General features: G+C 39.5%; 2 protein-coding genes and 1 long non-coding RNA gene across 7 annotated transcripts in view; 1 reads left to right on the top strand and 2 right to left on the bottom strand.

Annotated features, from left to right (window-relative positions):
- Nucleotides 1–8,036, bottom strand: part of MANBA (mannosidase beta) — a 59,436-nt gene extending 51,400 nt beyond the window's left edge. The window contains exon 1 of the mRNA XM_013299676.3: nt 6,799–8,036. The gene's annotated coding sequence lies outside the window, so the exon portion shown is untranslated. The remainder of the gene's footprint in view (nt 1–6,798) is intronic.
- On the top strand, nt 263–16,703 carry LOC114012326 (uncharacterized). Its single transcript, XR_003554717.2, has 2 exons — nt 263–390; nt 10,605–16,703. It is a non-coding gene; the product is annotated as an uncharacterized LOC114012326 (long non-coding RNA).
- The window catches only part of UBE2D3 (ubiquitin conjugating enzyme E2 D3), a 36,638-nt gene continuing 30,264 nt past the window's right edge, over nt 15,422–21,795 (bottom strand). For all 5 annotated transcript variants that reach the window (XM_005238059.4, XM_055796314.1, XM_055796317.1 and 2 more), the window contains exons 4-7: nt 20,794–20,871; nt 19,904–20,009; nt 18,473–18,566; nt 15,422–16,915 (exon numbers count right to left, since the gene is read on the bottom strand). In XM_005238059.4, the coding sequence (XP_005238116.1) occupies nt 16,870–16,915; nt 18,473–18,566; nt 19,904–20,009; nt 20,794–20,871 (324 nt within the window). In that variant the 3' untranslated portion in view covers nt 15,422–16,869. The remainder of the gene's footprint in view (nt 16,916–18,472; nt 18,567–19,903; nt 20,010–20,793; nt 20,872–21,795) is intronic.

Here is a 21,795-nt window from a genome sequence, read left to right as displayed (position 1 = left end):
CAAAGATGGCGCCGGGGAGACGAGGCGGCGCGGCCCCTGGCAGCACGGCCGGCCCGCCGCGGGGAGGCTGGGCCCCGCCGAGCGCAGCCCGCGCTGGGCGCCCCTTGCCGCCCCCTCCCCGGCTAAAGCGGTGACGGGCCCTCGCACCGCCCCCGCCCGCCCGGCTGCGGGAGCCGGTGGCGCAGCGGGGGGCGGGCAGGCGCACCAGCAGCTGAGGAAAGGCGGGGAAAGGTGCTTGGGTTTGGTTTTTTTTTCCTCCGAAGAGAGGTTGAATGGAACGCTGATAATAGGAGCAGTATGAGATGACAGATCTTCCAAATGTGCTTGGAGCTCTAGAAAAGTGCAGTAGAGTGGGAGGAACGAGGAGCAGCTGTGACAGCCCCGCAACAGGTACTCTCAGTATTGGCTCCCTCAAACCATGAGGTTTTATATGGCCTCAGGCTTCCACCTTTCCCCCCATAAAATTAGAGGCATATAAAACCAGAACAAACATCATGAAGATCTAAAAAAAAAATACTCTGGTTTCTCATAAAGCAGTGCTAGCACAGTTACTGTGTTTTTTCTTTATAAAAATTGAGTATGTTCATCTGCAAAGGAGCAGAAGGGTGAGCTCCAAAGAAACAACTATGGTACCACACTGCAGCTTTCCTAGCTTTATCCCTTCATTCACAGCCCAAACCCAGGAATTAAAGCAACAAGCTCTTAAAGGGCTCAGTGGATGGAGGGAAAGGCTGTCATGGCCTGGAGTACTCTTTTAGGGGTAGCCAGCCACCTTACTTCATGCTGTTTCCACAGAACCCTGGTGCAGAGGGGCCTAGATCACCTCTGTGAACCGGCCATGTGTCATACCATGGCATGGCTGTACTTCATGGAGCTGTTCCTCCAGATGAAGCTGCACAGCAGGTGGAAAACAGCTGTGCCATCCACTGAATCTTATCTCACCACACAGAAAAGTGCTCAGACACTCTCACAGTTCCAAGAGGGAGTAGCCCACTAGGTTGTGACCGCATAGCACAGAAGAGCAAGAACCTTCAAGACCAGATTCCCTGTATGCCTGCTCAGCTGAGAACACATTAGAAAGTATTGGATACAAATAACTATTCCCTTCACAGCTCACTGTGAAATTGAAAATGTTTGTTCCACCAACCATTCCATTACTTTAGTCATTTTGGAGTGGGTTTTGATTTTTTGTTTTATTTGGTTTTGTTTATTCTTAAAGCATGGTTGATTCAATGGATGTTCCATTTGGATTTGTGTAATTTTTACTTCGTTTATGAACCAGATCAGAATCTTAGTCAGGCAGGTGATTTGCAGTCTCAGAGTATACTTAAGTGAGGTGAAATATTTAAAAATGGAAGATCTTGCAAATTCCTTTAAAACAGTAATGCTATCAGTAAGTGTCACTTGTCTCCCTGTTACTATATGGTTGTTATTTTTCTTTTAACAGAAGTCTCAGGTCACTGTGCACACAAAGAAAGCAAACTAACTGCATGATTACTACTACACGTGATTCTGCATAGAAATGCAACTGATAGTATTCAAAGAAACTCCAGTTAACTGCAGGACTTTATTCAGTTTTTCCATTTCTGTACTTATGTCTTCTTATTGTCTATAATTATAGATTGTTAAATTTAAGGAGGAAAGAATACATAAAGCACCTTGGGATGCTAAAGATTTAGTTAGTTTAACAACATATATGCAATTAAAAACACCAAATTAGGTAAGAAGAAAGTGTGACTGACAAACATGCTGCTGCACCTGGTATGTAGCACAGGGTGCAATAGTGAACTCCAGATGAGAATGGGGATACTAGAGTTGTTTTAGCTCGTGGCTTTCACACAGCTAATTCAGCACACCATAAGAACCCACCCAAGTTAGGTCTTTAAAACATAACTGAACATGGTCAACGTCTCTATATTTTCGACCCAAAGCCTTTCGAGCTGACAACCCTTCATTTCAATACAACATAAAATGCCAGAAAGAAAAAGTACATGATATAACCACAGGTGATTTTTTCATCTGTGGGAGCATGGCGGGGGGAAGGGGGGGGTGTGTGTGCCCAGTTCTGAGGCATACTGGTCCAAGAAGAGAAACAGTAGCTGCTCTTTTTGTCACTCTGAAAAAACCTCTGCTACCAACTTCAAAAAGGAATGGCTAGGACCCATACTGTTTGGCAGCAGAACTCTGTGCAGAAATTTAGCTGTTGGAACAGTTACTCTGTGTGTATTTTTAAGACTGAGTAACCCACATTCAGTATACTGACTGAAATACAGGTCCTATTTTGGTTCAACTCCCAGCCATCTTTTAGTGAGGTTGGCAGAAAAGACCATCATCGTAGATCGAGTTACCCCCCCAACTGGCTTTGCATGTTGTAGAATTCAGTTAAAAACTAGTATCTTCTCACCTTTAAAAGTTCAGACTATAATAAAAACATTACACATTAATAGTAGAAAGCCTGTTTCTGCCCTCATCTGTCAATAAGTAATGCTTTCAGGAAAATCAAACATTTCTGTGTTATTTTCCTTAAATTCACTCATACAACACTAAAAGCATTTTAACACTGTAGTGCTGCTTGAGAGATCTTATAAGATATTATTTCTCAAGAAGCAGATCTACAGAGAATTAAGTTTTAATGCTACCGAAGTACTGCAAGCTGGCTTTTTTTTTTTTTAATAAATCTTTTTCAGCAAGTCACGTGGTAGCTTCCCAGTAAGAAGGAAACTGCATTTCAAGATGTTTACTGTACTTCCGTGTTTTCTTTGCCTTTTATTTTTTCTGCTGAAGACTGACTGGAGCAACACACAGAAAAAAACCCTCAACCTAAAAACAATGCTGTAATTTAGTATTCTGAGAACATGCTGTTTCCTTGTTCAAAGCTTGTAATTAAGTTAAATCATGTGTCATTTTCATGTCCCAGTCTTAGGGGTTGTTTTTTGTTTGTTTGAGGGTATTTTTTAAAAAATGTTTTTACTGTTTAAAGATTCAAGAGTCATTGAAGGCTCTGGTTTTATCTTTTAAAATCTTGAGACACAAAGCAAGATCTTTTGTATGGCTTTCTTTTACCATGTACCACAGTCAGTCTCTTTCTGAAATGCCACAAATTTAGGTTACTACAATTCTGACTTTATGATACTGCAAGTGTATGTTCTTTATCAACTAAGACAAAAAGCTGAAGGCAAAACCATGCCTTTGGCTCTATTAGAGTAAATTCAGAGCGATTCCATGGAATCTGCCCAAATTCTGCTGTCTTAATCCAGAACTCTTTTGTTTGCAATTGCTATGCAATCTCTGTCATCGCAACAGCCTGCTGCAGTTTTCTCTTTCAAATTCATGTTCTATGAGTTCATGCAGAAGGTTTTAAACAAACAGGTTCTCACAGATTTGGGTGCAGTAGTTTAAGATATTACTGCCCCCACCTGTCCACCCTGTACCATTCTTCTGCTGAAGGTTACCACCTCTGAAGCAAAACAGGACCTGTGTTCACACCAGTCCATATCACGGCTTGCTATCTTTTGGTAACCATACACCACTGCGGATACTACCACCACATGCCATTTGTCAAAGATGCAAAACAACTAAAAGATCACCTGCTTTTGAAAACTTTGCACAGATGCAGCAATATTGATGCAGACATGTTGGATAAATAGTGGTGTAAAAGTGGACTGGTGTTTATAGGACTAAATAGCTCCAGACAGTACAGCACATCTGTATGCAAGCCCTACAGCTCCTCAGCATAATGCCTGTCCTTTGTTTCGTGACTGCCTCTGCAAAACATAGAACTGCTATGCAAAATAGTTACTCTCTGGGCTGGCATAAAGGCAATAGGGTGCAGAGAGCCCTCCAGGTAAGGATTTTTAAAGGACAGACAGCAAAAACATTTCAGCCATTATTCTGTATTTATCTTGAATTCCGTCCAAAAAGGATGTTAAAAATAAAATGAGGAAATAAGTTAACATTGCTTTTAGATGAGGACACTATTGATACATCACTAGAAGAGAACATTGTGCTAGGTTATCATGAACAAAATACAGAACAAGAATCTAAATGGTAGGCCTAAAATTTCTTTCATAATTATTGTAAAGTCTGTAGGTCATTGTAAGGGAATTTTCTTAGCAGACAAAATTACTCAACACTAACAACCACAAGTAATTAAAAATAAGTACGTGGAAGGGAAGCTACTGCTCCAGGCAAATGCTATATGGAGGAGAAAAAGAAAAAAAAAAAGTAATAATTTTAAAATTGCATAAGCAGAAAGGCAGGTGATACCTTGAGTATATTCTTAAAACTTCATCAGGTATCCAGGGCAAAAGCCTGTATTTATTCTTCTACAAAACATCTTGGTTTGAGATGGGCTCAAACAACAGGATATAGGTTTGGGGTCATCACCTTCCATAGCACAGACACAAAAAACATAAGGATCTTAAAAGCCAGCATGACTAGATTTCTAAAGACAAGTTCTTTAGAAGGTGGAATTCCCATAGCTTTTATCCGCTTCAATGTATAAGCAATTTTGAAACACTCCTGATCTGTTTGTAAGATTATGTAACATTGACCAGTGTCATTTACCCTTTATCTCATGAGCAGTGAAGTCAGTCTTAAAACTAGGCATGGTGCTGTCCAAGCTCTCCATGAACTCTCATTAAAACTTTCTTAAAACTTATCTAGCATGAAACCTGATTATCTGGCACTCAATAGGAAATCAGGAGTACGTATGGGGGCATGATGAAGCAGCTTGCTTAGCCTTTCTTAAAGGTCTAAAACAATAGACAGTCATCTGTGACCACAACACAATGTATGACTTGTCCCTAAATGTCTAAAATTAAATCCCTCAAAACATGGGTATCACAGGTAACAAACCATTTCTCCCACGAGGAAGTCTGAGAGGCTTCACCAAGTCTTACTAACGCTGTGTAGTTCTTTTGGCATTTTTCCAGCTGAGTGCAAGACATACCAGATTATGATAAACATGAAACATATATCCAGCCTACTGTTTTAATGAATGTTTTCCATGCAGGTGACTGTTGTGAGAATGTAAAACAAAATAAATATATAGCTGATAAATTGGATGATTAAACTGAAATGGATTTGGAGCTGCCAAAACAACTGGGAGCTGCATTTCTTCTTCTAGCTCTGTCACTCCAGACAAACCACTGCGGCAGGGCAGGAGCACTAGGACAAACTGCCCATTTATTTCCGAAAAGTTACCCTAATGCAAACACCAGGGAATATTAAAAATAATTTTACTGAATACTGTGGGTACATTTTTTCCCCCTCTTGAAAGATTAATGATTATTTCAGCACCTACAAGAATTGCCAGAATTCTTGATCAATGAAGTCCCCACTGAATCCCCTCAAGCCCCACTTACACAATAGTGTAAGCCAAGAGCCTTGCTACATACAAAAAAAAAGATCTTCACTTGTCTGAATGATTCCAGTGCAAACACCTTGGGTGATGGAACTACACCCTCATGCAGTCCACGGTGCTACATACCACATTGCTCACTGCACTGGTACAAACGTCTCAGGAGTAAGTTACAGAAATTGACTCATGCACATTCATCAAGCAGACATACTTTTTAATATGGGCTGTATTTTTTTCCCAAAATGACTTAGTACATAAGTAACAGTAAAAATACTACTTTATACATACCCATCTGTACAAAAAAGCATTAAGTTTGATTCTTATTGTAACAAAAAAGGAAAGACTACCACAGTAAATGAAGAGAATAAGGAGTACTAGAAGGATCATAGAGTATCTCAAGTTGAAAAGGACCCATAAGGACCAAGGCCAACTCCCCACCCCTCACAGGACTAACTATATGACCAAGTGTCACCCAGATTCTCCTTCCACTCTGACAGGCTTGGTGCTGTGACCACTTCTCTGGAGGAGCTTGTTCCAGTGACCAGCCATCCTCTCAGTGAAAAAACCTTTTCCTAATGTCCAATTTGAACTTCCACTGACACAGCTTCATTCAATTTTCTTGTGTCTTGTCATAACTCATACTATAACTACAGATTTGTTGTTTTGGTACTAGTCAAAATGTATTTTGATACTTGCACTGGAAAGCAGGCAGGCAGTAATTCTATGGCTAGAAACATAATAAAGAGCCTTAGGAATTTGAAAAGAACCTTGCCCCTTCAGCTCAGTCCTTGGCAAAAGAAGGGCCCCAACCTCTTCAGGGAGTGGCCACATTAAGATAACTACTCACACCCATTTTGTTTACAGCTAAATTCACAGCCCAGTGGATGCAAATAACCTGGTGCACAAATTATTGCCTATAATTTTGATAGCTGCTGCAAGCGTCACCTTTCCATGGAAGAGCTCTGCCTTCTCACCACTAGGGCTGCAGACAGGCATAAAGGCAACAGCAGCCTGTAAGAAAGGATCTAAAAAAGGCAAGAAATCACTGCTTGGAATGCTCTAAGATTATTTCAGGAAGTGCAAAGATCTTCAGCTAGTCTAAACTGGTAAGGAGGAAAGCTACACTACAACTTCAATTAACCCTTTGATTATAAACACTCAGCATGCATTTTGATGTCTATAGAATATTTCACGGAAGTGCCACAATATTATGAAAGTATTTTAAGCTTTAATTATTACTGAGTTAGAGTGAACAGCCACCTAAGTTTTTCACGCTTTCCACATATTAGCCAAATGAACAGCATTCAGCAAACAATCATTTCAAAAGGTATGGTACTCTGTTAAAAGGGCTGCTTCACCACAGGAAGCTGTCAGGACTCCACAAGGTTATTAAGCACTTACAAGATTCAAGATGCAAAACCATCTTAAAAACTTACCTGTCAATAAAGGTTCTATTATGTTGATTCTCTCAGCATTTTTTTGAATACAGTTTATCAGCAGTGGTCATATTGACAAATACAGTTTTAAAAGCCTGGAACTCTGCGCTGAGGAATTTCAATCACACACAAAAAAATTACTTAAAGCTATTAAGAAAATAATGTAGGTAATTTAGTCTAACGAGGTAGTTAAAGATGCCTAGCAAGTTGACAAAAATTTTTCCTCACTCTGGAGTCCTCCATAGCTGGTCACAGCCACGAAGGTTTACTTGGGAGGACAGAAGGGTACAACTGAGCTTCCTTCTGCCACCTCCTGCTTTGGCAGTTAACTGTGGACAGCTTACTACTGACACGAGAAAGCCACTGAATGACTAGAAAGATTCACTCATTGTTTAGTGAACATCTTGGTCATGATCTGGAGATTTTTCAAGACCTCTTCTGTTTCATTGTGTTCTCTTAATACCAAGGATGCTGATCCACTGTTTATCCTTCCAGCTTCCCGGCAGTGACCTATAATCTTGTAACCACAAACTACGATTACTGCTACTTCCTCCTAGCACAAGCTTTCCAGAAAAGCTTATCAGTTAGCTGCAGCTGGCTGCCCTCTCCACTGTCCACACCTTAAATTATTCATGATGTATGTGTCAGCATATGCTATGTGGTAACTTCTCTAAACATTCAGTGAGACTGAGAACCACCGAGCTCTTCCCCTTCACTCTGTCCCCACGTAGGTGAACTCTGGCTTCCTAATCCTAGTAACATGGCAGTTGTTTCACCTATACTCATCTAACCTAAAAACTTAACAAAGTTTCTTCATCCACTTTTTCCAGTATTTTTACAAGCTCTCCTGCTCTCAACTAGAACCACTGGAACAATTAAAAGATTATTTTCTAAGTTACCCTTCCCCCTTTCTTCGTGCTTTGCACCTCAAAAGGCATTACCTGCCCTAGCAATTGTATCAAATACTAGTTCATAATATAGGAGCACTCAAGAGTCCCCAGGCACTGCCTAGCTAAGTTACATGAAAGACATTCCCCATAGATCAGGGAAGGCAGCAAAAGCGCCCTATCTGGTAGGGTAGGCGTACCGCAAGGAATGGGCAAAGACAAGCTCCCGTCTCTAAAGGGTGGAGACCAACATTGCCGGGTGGCTGCGGGAAGCAAAGGTCAGGAGGGTTGATGGTCAGCTACAACCTATTTCTGCATTGGGTCTGCTGCTCTGTGAAACAGATGTTCTAGCTTCAGTTAAGCAGCAAATCGCAACTTCTCTTTTCATCTTCCTCTTTTTTTTTTTTTTTTTTTTTCCCCTCTTCCACCTCTGTAAAGGACAGCTTAATGCATGTGGCCAGTAAGATACCACATTAAGGGGGAAAAAAAAAAAACCAAACCACCAAACTGTTTCAAGGAAATAGTTTTAAAAGTTCCAAGGTAATGCTTTCCACAAGGCTATGTTTTCATTCTGAAAAGCTAGAATGTTTTCCTGCATCAGTCATATCAGTATCAGAAAGAATACTACGTGCAAAAATAATGTTTCAGGGTTACCTGCATTTTCTTAAAGCTTCAGTTATATCATTTATGGTTAATCCAAACAATGCATTTTTACTTCTTTCCCAATTTAGAAAATATTAAGGCTATGAAAACTCACATCCTTTGCACTGAAACAGTAATTCTGAGTGTGAAGCGCAGCACATATGAAGTAGGAGTGCAAAAAAAGCCTAGCTAAATTGAGTAACAGACACCTACCTACGTCCGCTCTAATTCAATTGCTTGTCATTGTGTGATGCTTGAAGTGCAGCTTTCAATGAATTTGGAATGGATTCTCAGGAAACAAATCATTATGTAAACAAGACTTAGAGATACAACTCAAACTGTAAAACCACTAAGAGCAGTCAGTACAGTCTACAATAGAAATGGGATCACAATCCATTTACACAAGGAAGTTCTAACTCTTACGCTTGTTAGACTGTCTGCACTTGTCCCATGGCAGCTTGTTACTGAGCTTAGAACTCCTTCCCAAGCAAACCATGAGCACTCAAACTAAAATATTTTTATACTACAAAAATTGGGGTCAAAGGAGGCTTACGCTAGTGTACATTGTATGTGCTTAACTGCACACTTTGGCTTACACATTTCAGTTAACTTCTCTTTGTAAATAAACAGTAAGAAACTTTGTCCTGCTTTTATAGTACTACTCACCAATGTAAACCCTCCATCTTCCGAGTGTATGAAAACCCCATCATTATTTATGCAAAGCTAACTGTATTAAGCACCCCAACTATTGAAAATCCCAAAGATTTTATAGCATTACCACTACATAAAAAAATAATAGTTTGCAAAATAAGCTTATGCAAAGCCACATTCATTCTCTCTTAGGAGTCTTTTATTTATTTCTATTACATGTACCAGCAGACTTTCGGAATCACACAGTGGCTTAATACACACTAATGACACACTACCTTTATAAGCTTATGTCGTAAGATTTTCTACTCTTTATTGCATCACTGAAGCAAGAAAACCTCCTCCAAACACCTATTTTAATTAAACTGGCTAAAGTATTTCTATAGGGTTTGTCCTCAGGCCCTCAAAAAAAAAAAAAAAAATCTCAACCTCTCAAGGGCTCAGCACTGTGGGTTCTAACAGAAGTCCCCTGAAACTTTAAGGAATTAAATCCTCACTGAGGTTTGCAGTAAGGAGAAAGGGTGGAAGAACACAAGTACACAAAAGCTGAACAAAACATACAAACAAAAACCCAGTAAAATTCGTACTCCCGAGTTTGTCAAGGCACGTATGTCAATTACATCAGACAGATATGCTTAAGAGGTGCAAGACTAAGGGACTTCTCACAGAAACAGGGATGGAACAACTCAGTCACAAATACTAAATTCAATTTGCCAGCCAGCACTAATCCATTCTATAAAATGATATATCAGTGCCATGTTTCAGAAATTGTCTTGTTCTCCACTAAGTTACCTAAGAACTCCTACAGTCACTAATATTGATACTTTCCACAATGCTCATCTGAGTACAGACACAAAATCTAGTCCCTTATGAAGAAGAGATCTGGACCTCTTACTCCAGTAAGAGCATTCCAAACCTCGCCATAGGAAAAAATAAAATGGCTCTATTGAACAGATCCTTCAGTTTCTAAGATATCTGTGAATTAAGTTTTCCTCATTCACTGTCAGAGCAGGATTAATACCATGGCAAAGAAACTGTAAACCTTGTTTTAGCAAAAGTATCCTTCCCCAAAGAATTATCAGCTTCATACTGAACAGTGGTCTTTGCCAGAGCTACGACTGACAATACCTTTGCTATTTACCTTCACAAATTTTATCAGGAGGAAGGAGTTACAGACTCCCACTAAGCTCTGTACATAAGGTTGCAAACTGCAGCTCCTTGTTTAGATGCCAAGAGGATCTGAGCTGCACAGCCAGTCAGTAAAAAGTTGTTCCAGAAAATTCCCTTAAAAAAGGAAAAAAAAAAACAAAACCCCCACAAAAACCAAAACAGACAGGACTCATGACTATATGGACACTTTTCTTTTTAGACTTGCATCAAATACTGTGAGATAGGATGTCCTGAGGCTTACCTGGCCAGAGGGGGAAAAAAAAGCATAGGCTTCTCTTTTCCTCAACATAGATGAAACTGTCACACTGAGCGTTTTATCAATGTTTTCTAAGATAAGAACATCACCAGTTAGGCAGTTCTCTTCAAGAACACAGGAGACAGCTTAACTTGTGCATTCCCTCTAATGAAGCATGACATCACATCCAACAGACTAGATTTATGTCAAAATTCCCATCTCAGGTGAAAGGAAAGGCATTTCCAAATTCTGTCTCCACAACCCCAGTATGCCAAAGCAGCTTCAGCAGAACCAGCCGCCCAGCTGCCCCGCCAGCATTCCTCCTGCAGGGAGGGAGAAGCATCAACCATCTTCGAAGCAACTGATCATACTCCACACATTAAGTCTGCGATGGGACAATATACAGTTCATACCGAGATGAATGAAGCTGAGGCAAAAGGCAGAACTACCTAGGTGATTTGCAAAGCCTAGGATTCTTAAGTACAGAGCTTGGGTGTTTCTGCCTCCAGCTCCTGAACTGGAACCAATCTCAACACCAGTCACTTAAAGAGAGCAGCCTGCCCTCCCAGATCAGGTAAAACCCCAGATTAAAGATCAGTTAAAAGCTGCTGCAAAACAATGTGTTCTGATCAATACCGTATGACTCCTGATGAAACTTCCCCCCTCACAAGCTAAAAACCTTTACTGTTTGAAGATACTGAATTCCCACCAATGTTTCCAATGGAAAGACAGAAAAGAAAAAAAAAGTATTTTAGGCAAACAGGATGTTTACCAGACATCCTTAAAAAATTCTCGAGTATTACTTTACACGAAGCTGTCCTATCAAATTCACTGTTTCATTTCTGGCACCTGTCACTATAAAGATTATGTTTGTCACCTCTTCTAACCCGAGACTGACAGCTGCTCTAGAAATGCTTATAGAAGTTACTGCTGCTTACCTGGAAGCTACTAAACCCCAACTTCCCCCCCCCAGCTGATACATATTAAACAAACCACATGTCACCTCACCGCAGTACACAAAAAAGCTGACAGCTTTGAACTACCCCTGCAAAAGCCTGAGAGCTTGCTTCTAAATGACACAGGAGACCAAAGTTACTGCAACCATCACTGAGAACAGTATGTCACAATTTATGGGCACTGGCTAAACAATCATATAAGACTTAAAAACTCTTCACACATGCCTGAAAAAGCTCGCCCGTCCACACTCCGAACTGCTCCACCAGAACTGCTATTCTTTGACAGGCTAGCCTGACACTTAAAATTACAGTTTATCAACGGTATTATTCCAGATTACTTTGAAGCCAAATAGTTTTACAGTAGTCTGCGTGAACTGACAGCCAGGCATTTTCACCTCACAGTAATATGGGCAGCCAGTGTTTACCTTCCATACCTTCCCTTTACACCCCACCTTTACCCAGTTTTGTTTCCTGGATTACCATGCTTTCTCTGCATCGGTCCTGCACGGTTACCAATGTATAAGCCCTCATAGCAAAAACATTTCAGCTGTCATGCCAACTGCCTTTAAATATACAACAATTGTCTACCAAGATCCAAATCCAACAGTTCTCCCAATTTATGCCCATTTTATATTTATGTTGCAGGCACTGGGGTAAAATAGCATCCATTCAATGACACCAAGAACTGAACAGCATAAAGCTAATTATTCCTATGAGTATACGAGTAAGCAGCGTAAATTTTCAGGCTTGGAGGAATTAGTGTAACCTGTGTTCTAGTGAAATAATCTATGCCTTAAGATCCTTTATTGATCACAGACTATTAGTCTTTCCATTGTTCTAGTGCTCATTCGTGTCATTTAACGCTACTGGAGACAGATGTCTTAGTCTAGTTTTCACGTATAGAACTACACAGAAACCAGGAAAAGAAACTTTTTTTTTACATCTATAAACACTGCAAGAAATTTTCAGCCGATTCCCAACTTTTACTATGCTTTAAGTTTTATTAGGGACTTGCCAGACAGATTTCTTCTGAATTACTAGCCACATCTGACAGACCTATGGCATCTGCTTCAGATGACAGTGTCAGTTATAAAATAACTAGTATTTTACAGTGAAGGATTTCACAGAATGGTCAGGGTTGGAAGGGATCTCTGGAGATCATCTAGTCCAACCCCCCTGCTAAAGCACATTCACCCAGAGCAGGTAGCACAGAGCCATGTCCAGGCAGGTCTGGAATGCCTCTGCAGAAGGAGACTCCACAGCCTCTCTGGGGAGCCTGTTCTGTCACCCTCAAAGTAAAAAAAGTTTTTCCTCATATTCAGGTGGAACTTCCTGTGTTTCAGTTGGTGCCCGTCACCCCTTGTCCTGTCACTGGGTACCACTGAAAAGAGCCTGGCCCCATCCTCTCGACACCTGTCCCTGCTTCAACACATTGCTAAGATGCCCTCTTACTCTTCCCCAGGCTACACAGGCCCAGCTCTCTCAGCCTGTCCTCGTAAGGGAGATGTCCCAGTCCCCTGATCATCTTTGTAGCCCTCCGCTGGGCCCTCCCAGTAGTTCCCTGTCTCTTTTGACCTGGGGAGCCCAGAGCTGGACCCAGCACTCCAGATGCGGCCTCGCCAAGGCAGAGCAGAGGGGGAGGATAAGCTCCCTCGACCTGCTGGCCACAGTCCTCCTAATGCACCCCAGGATGCTACTTTGACCTTCTTGGCCACCAGGGCACACTGCTGGCTCATGGTCAGCTTGCTGTCCACCAGGGCTCCCAGGCCCTTCCTTTGCAGAGCTGCCTTCCAGCAGGTCAACCCCAGCCTGTACTGGTGCAGGGGGTTGTTCCTCCCCAGGTGCAGGACCCTACACTTGCCTCTGCTGAACTTCATGAGGTTCCCCTCCACCCAGCTCTCTGGCCTGTCCAGGTCTCGCTGAATGGCAGCGCAGCCCTCTGGTGTGTCAGCCACTGCTCACAGCTTTTGAAACAAAATGGCAAGAGAGAACAACTGAAGGGAGGCTGCTGAGTACAATTTAAAGAGTTATTTAGAACATTTCCAGTGAATGTTTAAACCATTAGGTTACCCATTTAATTAATGCCAATTCCTTTTTGCATAACTATCAAATCTAACAGGACTGGTATAGTACATCTGCACACCTATATACTGACTAGTTGTCTTTTATTTGCCAGCTTGTAGTTCCATGCCTCCATAGCAATCAGACCTTACACTGCCATGTTCTGCTCAAAGCCAAACTTTTCAGTTAGCATCCATGATCTTTATATAAAAACTATGCGCAGTGCAACTGAGTAAATGTTTATACACACATTAATGCGTTTATACTCATTTTTTCAACCAATACAGAAGATGTGTGTGTCTGAGCAGACAGGGGAAAAAACAATACCCCTAAGCAATGCTACAGATCAAGTTTTTCCGCACATCCTGAAAAAGACTCATGTGCTTAAAGCCGTTGAAAGTTTAAGTTAAATTTGAATATGCTGACTAGAATAGTGTTGTCAAACTCAAACCCCATTTAAACACAGCAAGAAGTCCTAAAAAAATTATTCCAGAAAAACTATAGTTTAAGTGTTTTCCTCGTTACATGTTTGTTAAATCTTAGAGCTTTAGCTTGACACTTTGTTCTCAATAGTCTCAAATAAAAAACATTAAAAGAGATTTTATTCAATATAAGACTTCTAGGATTGAGCTGGTCCCTGGGTTCTTAAGCTATTTCAGGATGATAAAAGCAATAATGAGTCTTTTAACAGAGCTGGACAGGACAACTTACTCCAGTGTTTTCCCAAAACCTTCATTTTTCACATCAAGTTCATATCAAAAGTGTTTTTCCCTTCATATGTTTTATAGTAATTAGTATCTACTACATACTTTTTAGACTATCTGTGGTTTTGGTAGGTAGATTACTCACCAAGGTAATTACTAATTAAGCTTTTTGTTTTGGTAAAAGTTCTTAGATTCTTTCATTGTCTCCTTATTAGCTCGTTACCCAGCTCCTCCCCTTGCACTCCCACTTGAGCCCCAAGCCCACATGTAACTTCTGCAGGAAGCCTGCACCAGACACCCAGGCACTGCTTCAAGGACAACACACCTGCCGCTCCCCACTTCACAAAGACAAGGTTTTTAAGTCTCAGCACGACCTCCGGCATGCATATAAAACATCTACAATTCACCCATCGTTCTCCCATTAAAATACACACTTTCTAATTATCAAAAATTATCACAAGACAACTATTACGGATGTACAAGAGAAATACATAGTGGTCCAAACAAGATTTCCATCTTCTGTGTAGTATTTTACTCTTTTCCTTCCCTGACCCTTCCCTGCTCATTCACAGCTACTGCAGTTCTATAGAGCCTGGTGCCTTACATCTGACAAAACATCTTTCTAGTTGATCACACAAGTGATTTCAGTGGCTATGACTCCAAGACAAAGTAATCATCATCAAATTAACAGTTACCAAAAAGGTAAGAGCAACATGTTTGTAAGATTAAAATATGAACTTTTACCTCAGTTGTAATGCTACTGGCAGCTGTATTTTAAGTATATCCAATTTTCCAGCAAAAGGGTGTAAGCAAAAATCTTTGGTTAGCAAAGCAGAAACACCACATTAACTGCGACTTCATCAACAAATTTCAGAACATCATTTCAGTGAGGTATACGCCCTTAAAGAGAGCCCAGGTTTCTAAGTTTCAAGCCAACTAGACTTTAAAGTAAGTTCACTTTCATAGCGTAGAACCAGAACAAACCATGTCCAAACTACATATTCAAATTTTTATAAAAATTAAGGTCTAACATTTATTTTACATCTAGCTTTCCACATCCATGTGGGGACAAGGAATCAATGTACATAACTAAGCAGTGCAAAAGTGGTGCCAGTGTGAAGTCACAGATGCACAATAAAGTGATAGTACAAGACTAGAGAAAATGAAGCTATGGATGGTAAGAATGGAGACCAAAAAAATCAAACAAGGGAAAATATAAAGGAAGAGGGCAGGGAAGAGGAGAGCCGGATGTTTAATAATGCCCTTGTTGCTGCAAAGATAAACTAATGGCACAAGACAATGTTTCTTGTAGAACAAAAATCCAATAGCAACGAGTCTTTATTTATGTTTAGTCACCTGACATGAGGAAAGTGTCTGTTGCATTAAAATAGTCAATGTAAATGGCAGCATGGCTGAACAAGTCCTTTTCAATGGTAACGAACATCCCACATAGTAAAGTCACTTCAACACAGCCTCATGACAATTCCCACATCAAAACAGTACTTTATTTTATATTTTTTTGCCTCATGATTACTCCCACATTAAGATCTTTCAGCTGTCAAGTGTACAAGGCGAAGAAAAAGGTTCTCAGTCAGCAAACACAGGTGCACCAGGAAGTATCTCCACAATACACCACTTCAGATCTGCTGGGTCCCAAGTCCATCCTTGAACGCTGGGCTCCCAGCACCAAGTGTAGCACGCTACTAAGGCTACACTACTATATTAGCTTATTAATTCTGCATACATCAGGCCGAACAATGTGTCAACCTGCAACAGACTGAGCATTATAACTGAAAACGGCAAAAGATTCACTCTATTGAACTTTACATCATTATTCGATGTTAAACAATGAGGCAAATCCCAACAGTATATACAAAAACCAGCTTTGCTTTTACAAAAGATTTTGTTTCCCATATTGATTAATCCAGGCAGCTAACTCATTGGTTTATGCAACTTTATTGAAGAAAATAAAATCAATTACTAGTAGAGCTATTAGTTGATCACTCATCCATTGACAACTTGCATCATTTATTCAGTGCTATATTAAACAGTGTTTTGGAAGACAGATTAACTAATAGCTCCAGGCCTCCTAACAAAATTTAAATGAATTACAAAAATGTTCTTAGACCCTATTTTGGAATACAAGGGATGTTTGACTTCCAATTTCCATTCTCTGTAAAACAAGAACTGGTCATTCATTTATTGACATGCATAAGATACATCACATTTTCTGTTCTGCTGATGCTATAGATTCAGTACCAATTCTCCAGACACATCAGTTATGAGCAAAAGTATGTAATAAAACCTCAGTTCTCTAACACTGGAAGGTTTGGAACAAGATGGATGTTGCTACAGCAATGTTACTTCTTTGACGGGAGAAAAATGAACATCCATCTCCCCTCCCCCCTTCAGGTGATATCTTCAGTATCTGTTAGAGCAGTGAGGAATGTTTGTTTTTAAATCTCATAACCAACTTAGAATGAAGACATTGGCCACATAATACACATGCTCCATTAAAAAAAAAAATCTGAATCTTGGGCAATTGTTCTTGTGTAACTACTTTACAGATTCTAAAAGCAGTTATTGTCCAAAGCTGGAAGAACTAAAGTCTTCTCAGATGAGCATGTGCATGAATGGAAGGAGGTAAACAAAAAAATAAAAAAGATGAGGTCTGATAGGGGAGCAGCCGGATAAGAAAATCAAAAAAGGAACAGTAATTTAAAGTTTATTCCAGCTATAATGCAGGTTATTCTGACTTTAAGGTAGCATCACATGGCATACTTCTGAGTCCATTCCCGAGATATTCTGTTGTACCTGCAAAGAAAAACAGGAATTGAGTTACTGTCAGCACGAAAATGACAATTTCCTAAACAGCTAATGATTGAGCACCACTTCATCCCTATCTCCCTATTATCTTCACACTAAAAGAAGTCTTTCTACACTAAGATATACTTGAACTGAAAAAAAGAGAACAAATCCCTCCCTAGGCTAACTGGCATATTCTCCAGTTTATATGAAACACCCCAAATTCAACACAAGCAGATCTGCTAGAAGTGTGTTGTGAAAAACTACTGAAGAGGCAGGAACAGATGTCACCTGGGGTGGGAGAGGCAAGGGGAGCATTTTGTTTAAATATTGTCCTTAGATTAAAGATACCACATGCCGTAAGTAAAGACTACTTGCTTAATATCATCATCGGATACAGAATGTGAGATTTCCCATTTACAGTAAAATAACACTCAGCATTTCTTCACACTTCATATTCTCTTTCCATGTGAATACACTACTCAACTTTTAAAAACAACATAAGAATATTTAAGTACACCACTTCCACAGGAATTGAGCTGACAATTAGTTTATACTTAACTCCATGCTTGTCAGTAGAAGTTAATTTTCAACTATACAAGCAGAACATAATCCCCATACATTTTCCTAGTTTATATGCAGAAGACAGACACTGCTGAGTAAGAAAAACTTGGAAATTTGTATTGTCTAAATTCACCCATGTCTATGAGGTCTCACTACAGGGCATCCCTTTTAAAAAAGTTCTGACAAAATCTGGGTAAATACTTACCAGAACAAGTTGACAAGCTGACTCAAAATTTGGTAATTATTTCATACTTTTTTTTTTTGGCCATGCAAGAGCAGTATCTGTGAGAAATAGTGACTAGCCAATACATTTCACACTAACCACAGATCAAGCTGTTAAATATCCAAGTTCAGTAATTGGTGCATCTGTTAGTGAATCCAGTGCCTTAGAGCATGCAGCACCCAAGTGCTGACAAGTTTCCATTTTGTTAAATGCACCATGATGTGCAGATATTCTTACCCTACAGCATAGCGTATTTCTCTGTCCATTCTCTTGCTAACCTATTGTACCTAATTGGACAAGTATATTTAGCATTAACATATATGAAAAATCAAAGAAATTCATATAATTCTATCTGTGCAAGATGTTAAGAACACATCACAAAAAAAAGTTGTTTCAACACAGATAGGAAAAAAGTGTTAAAAGTCTTTTTTCAAGGGAAGCACCAAAATTAACCACCACACTGCTACCAAAAGAAAGCACCTAAATAACAAAGCTATCTAGAGCTAACTATATTCTATTTAACCATGGTAAGCAAAACACTGAGCAATACATACTCTGAAATACTGCCATGCATGTGAGAAAGTCTCCTTCACCCACAACTTCAAAGATACTAAGCCCCTTTGGTTTTAAATTATGCACTACCAAGAACAGGTGGTACTTTGACACACAAGTTCACTCCATTCTAGATTTTTAAAAAAGGCTCACTCAACAACTGCTGTCTGACAATCCACTCTTCCAAGGTTTGTTAAAATATCAGTCTTACACAACTCTGTACTTACTTGTCTCTGTCTGTTTTATAGATACGTGCAATCTCTGGCACTAGTGGGTCATCTGGATTTGGATCACATAACAGTGAACAAATGGATAAGAGAACTGTAAAAAAAAAGAATTCTCAATGCAAAACAGGAGCAACAATCTCAGAAACAATGGAGCACAGATCTTTGTATTAGCACAATGTCAGCACAGAAGAGAACCTGAAAAGCTTTTTCCTGATATATGGCCTAAATAAGTTTGTAACCCAATCTAAAAGGCCCAGAATGATTTAAAAGTTCCTCAGAACTGTGTTTCCTATTTACCAATACTTACTGCTGTCAGCAAGCACACACAAGAACAGCACTGTTGTCACTGCACTATGACACAACACAGCAGTCAACAACAGCACATTATGTATTCTCATGACCACTATATTCCATGTTTTAATATCAAACTAGAACGTCCTCCAACTATTTAAAAAAATAAATATCAGACTGAATTCCTCCTCTGTTGTAAGCTAGCAATACCCTGGTCTGCACTGATAAAACTACATGTATTGTTGTAACAAAGGAGTAGCACTGTTGTAGGCAGCTACGAGGACTTCATCCTCTGCTCTCACACCAGCTTTGAAAGAAAAACAATAGTGACAGCATTAAAATGTAGTCAATCTACATTCAAATCACAAACCAACTCCATGGACAGACAGGAATTACAAGTTCTATGGACAGCGGAGCACTTTGATGGATCTTTTGAAGCCACAGTGACCAGTGGCTTTGAAGCAAAAGAAAATTTGATCATCATGGAAATATTTGAGAATAAAAACTGTTATGCAGTATAGTAAAATAAGGAAAGCAACACAGCTTCTATTGCAGCACAACATCAGTTTATCCTGAAGTAGAATCAGTAAGCTTAGTTCATGAAGTAACGTAACACAATACCAATGCACAGTGGCAGGAAGCAACACATCAGTAACACTTTTCTTTTGTTCATTTCCACAGAAATATGCCAATATAACTCTGTATTTAATTATAGACACAGTCAAAAAACTAGGTAGATTTCATTACTAAAAACTGACTTTAAATTCATCTTTAAATTAACATGCAAGCGTGTATTTACATGGACAGCTACCAGTTTCTCAGCCTTAGCTCAAATACACCACCACTGGCCTGTTTCAGTCCAAATGCTGGCAGATTTCTCTGGCTCCAAGCTAGTAAGCTCTGCTAAGAATACTGAAGGAAGTAAGCGGCCAGACAAGGCCTTAAACAGCCATGAAGCAGAAGGTGTTAGAATAAACAAATATCCATTAAAAACGCAGGAAGGTATCATTATCAAATTGGCAAAACACAGGCTAGAATGTGTAAGGGAAATCAAAAGACCAGTAAGAACTCACAACAATCAAAGCTTTTTAGCACAATAATCAACACAAGATGGAAACATTTCTCCTTCATGGAAGTTACCTTTAGAAATAGTTAAAGCAGGAGACCACTGTGATCTTAGAATATCAAGACAAATGCTGCCATTACTGTTAATATTTGGATGATAGATTCTTGTTGTAAATGCAACCTGCAACAAGAAAAAAAAAAAAAGTGTGTTTCTGTATGTGATGACGATGACATGACCCTTTTTTCTCAATCAAGGTATTAGTCAACTCAATTTACTCTAAAAGAAAAGGATTAAGCAGCTAAACTGCATCAGATTCAAGTAAGCGCACCTAAGCCACGTCCTCTCAGTTTCCAGTTACCAGGCACTATTTCAAACAGAGAGGGCAAGTACAAGGCTGGTTTTAATCACAGGTGCCTACATCAGGAAGACAACACAAAGTGCCTGGACCACAGTAACACTGCTATCACAGAACTTCACATTGCAGTCACTCCAACTGTGCACTTTTATACTGACTGAAAATTGGAAGACAACGCTAGTGGTTGATAAAGCTACAAAAAAGTATACTTCACAATTACTCAGCACATTAATCCCTATCCATACTGTCACATTCCTACAGACCAACCCTAACCACTAATACTTGACAGTCCCCTCAGCAAGAACTCTTAAGAGTAACACAAAGCTAATGAGTTTTCCTATCGATTAACAAAAACCAGAAATAAAACCCAACATCATTCCAAGACATTCAGAATCCACATATAAGAGTTTGCTCCTAAAACATATGTAACACACCCATTCTTGTGGTAGCCAGAGAGGGATCTATCTAATATACTGTAAGATTGCGTGAAAAAAAGTGAGAATTAGACAGTACTGCAATATAGAAGCTGACTATTTCTGTCCTGTACTCTGTTCTTTAAAGAGCACTTTTAAAGAGCCCTAATTTCACAAATGAGAAAGCAATACTTACCTTAGGTGGTTTGAAAGGGTAGTCTGTAGGAAAGTGAATTGTCAAGAAGAATACACCACCCTGATATGGACTGTCATTCTGTCAAAGCAAACAAATAATTCTCCTATTATTAATCTTTAGGACTGAGTAACGCTGAAGATGTTTTTAAGTAACTAAAAGGAGAGGAAATTTATTTAAACAACTGAACTGTTTAATCCACCAACACAAGAGAGATGCAAACACATACAGGTCACTTTCTGTATGGACCTCTCCAAGTTAGAACTTCATAGAAAACAGCTTCTCTGACACAATACACTCAGGACAACTTGGCAAAAGCATTCAAATGCCTCTGAGGCAGCTCCAGAAAGTAATGTTCATAGAGCAGGGATCCTGTCAGGTTCAAAAACTCAAGTTCTGTTTTGGAGCTCATTTGTTACAGCCAGCCCAGGGGCCACAGACAGCTCCAAGTGCCTCCCATTCCCTCCTAAGTTCCACCCTTGCCTCAGGTGCTGCTCAGGCCTGCATAAAAAAAAATGTCTATACACAGCTAATTCCTTGTTCCTTGCAAAAAAAAAAAAACCAAGAAAAAACAAAACAAGGAAAATTCATTCTACAAGCACCACCAAATAAAATGCCCCATCAAGATTAAAGTGAATTTTAATTCTGTATTTGAAATTTTTAATTTTAATACTTTCTGTATTAGAAATTCACTGTAACCTAATATGGAAAACTATTTTACATTTCCCTGCTCCAAAGAAACAACTGCAGGGATAATTCATTTAGGTGTTAGCTACTAGCAGTAAAGCAACATGTGGAAGTAAATAAGCTGATAGTAAGCAGAGAATAAATGGAGTGACTAAATAGGGATTGTGTAAGTTATTAGTTACAAGAAGATATAGCAAGTCTTTACTTGAAACTATAACTAAACTTCTGAAATAGAGCTAACATTTCATTGTTTAACCTGAAGATTACAATGCTTTTAATTCTAGATTCAAGGCTAGGGAAAATGAATTTGAGACACAG

This window comes from Falco peregrinus, chromosome 2 (genome assembly GCF_023634155.1).
Source record: "Falco peregrinus isolate bFalPer1 chromosome 2, bFalPer1.pri, whole genome shotgun sequence".
NCBI classification, from domain to species: domain Eukaryota; kingdom Metazoa; phylum Chordata; class Aves; order Falconiformes; family Falconidae; genus Falco; species Falco peregrinus.
The sequence above is the reverse complement of the archived record's forward strand: the minus strand, read 5'-3'. Positions and strand labels throughout refer to the sequence as shown.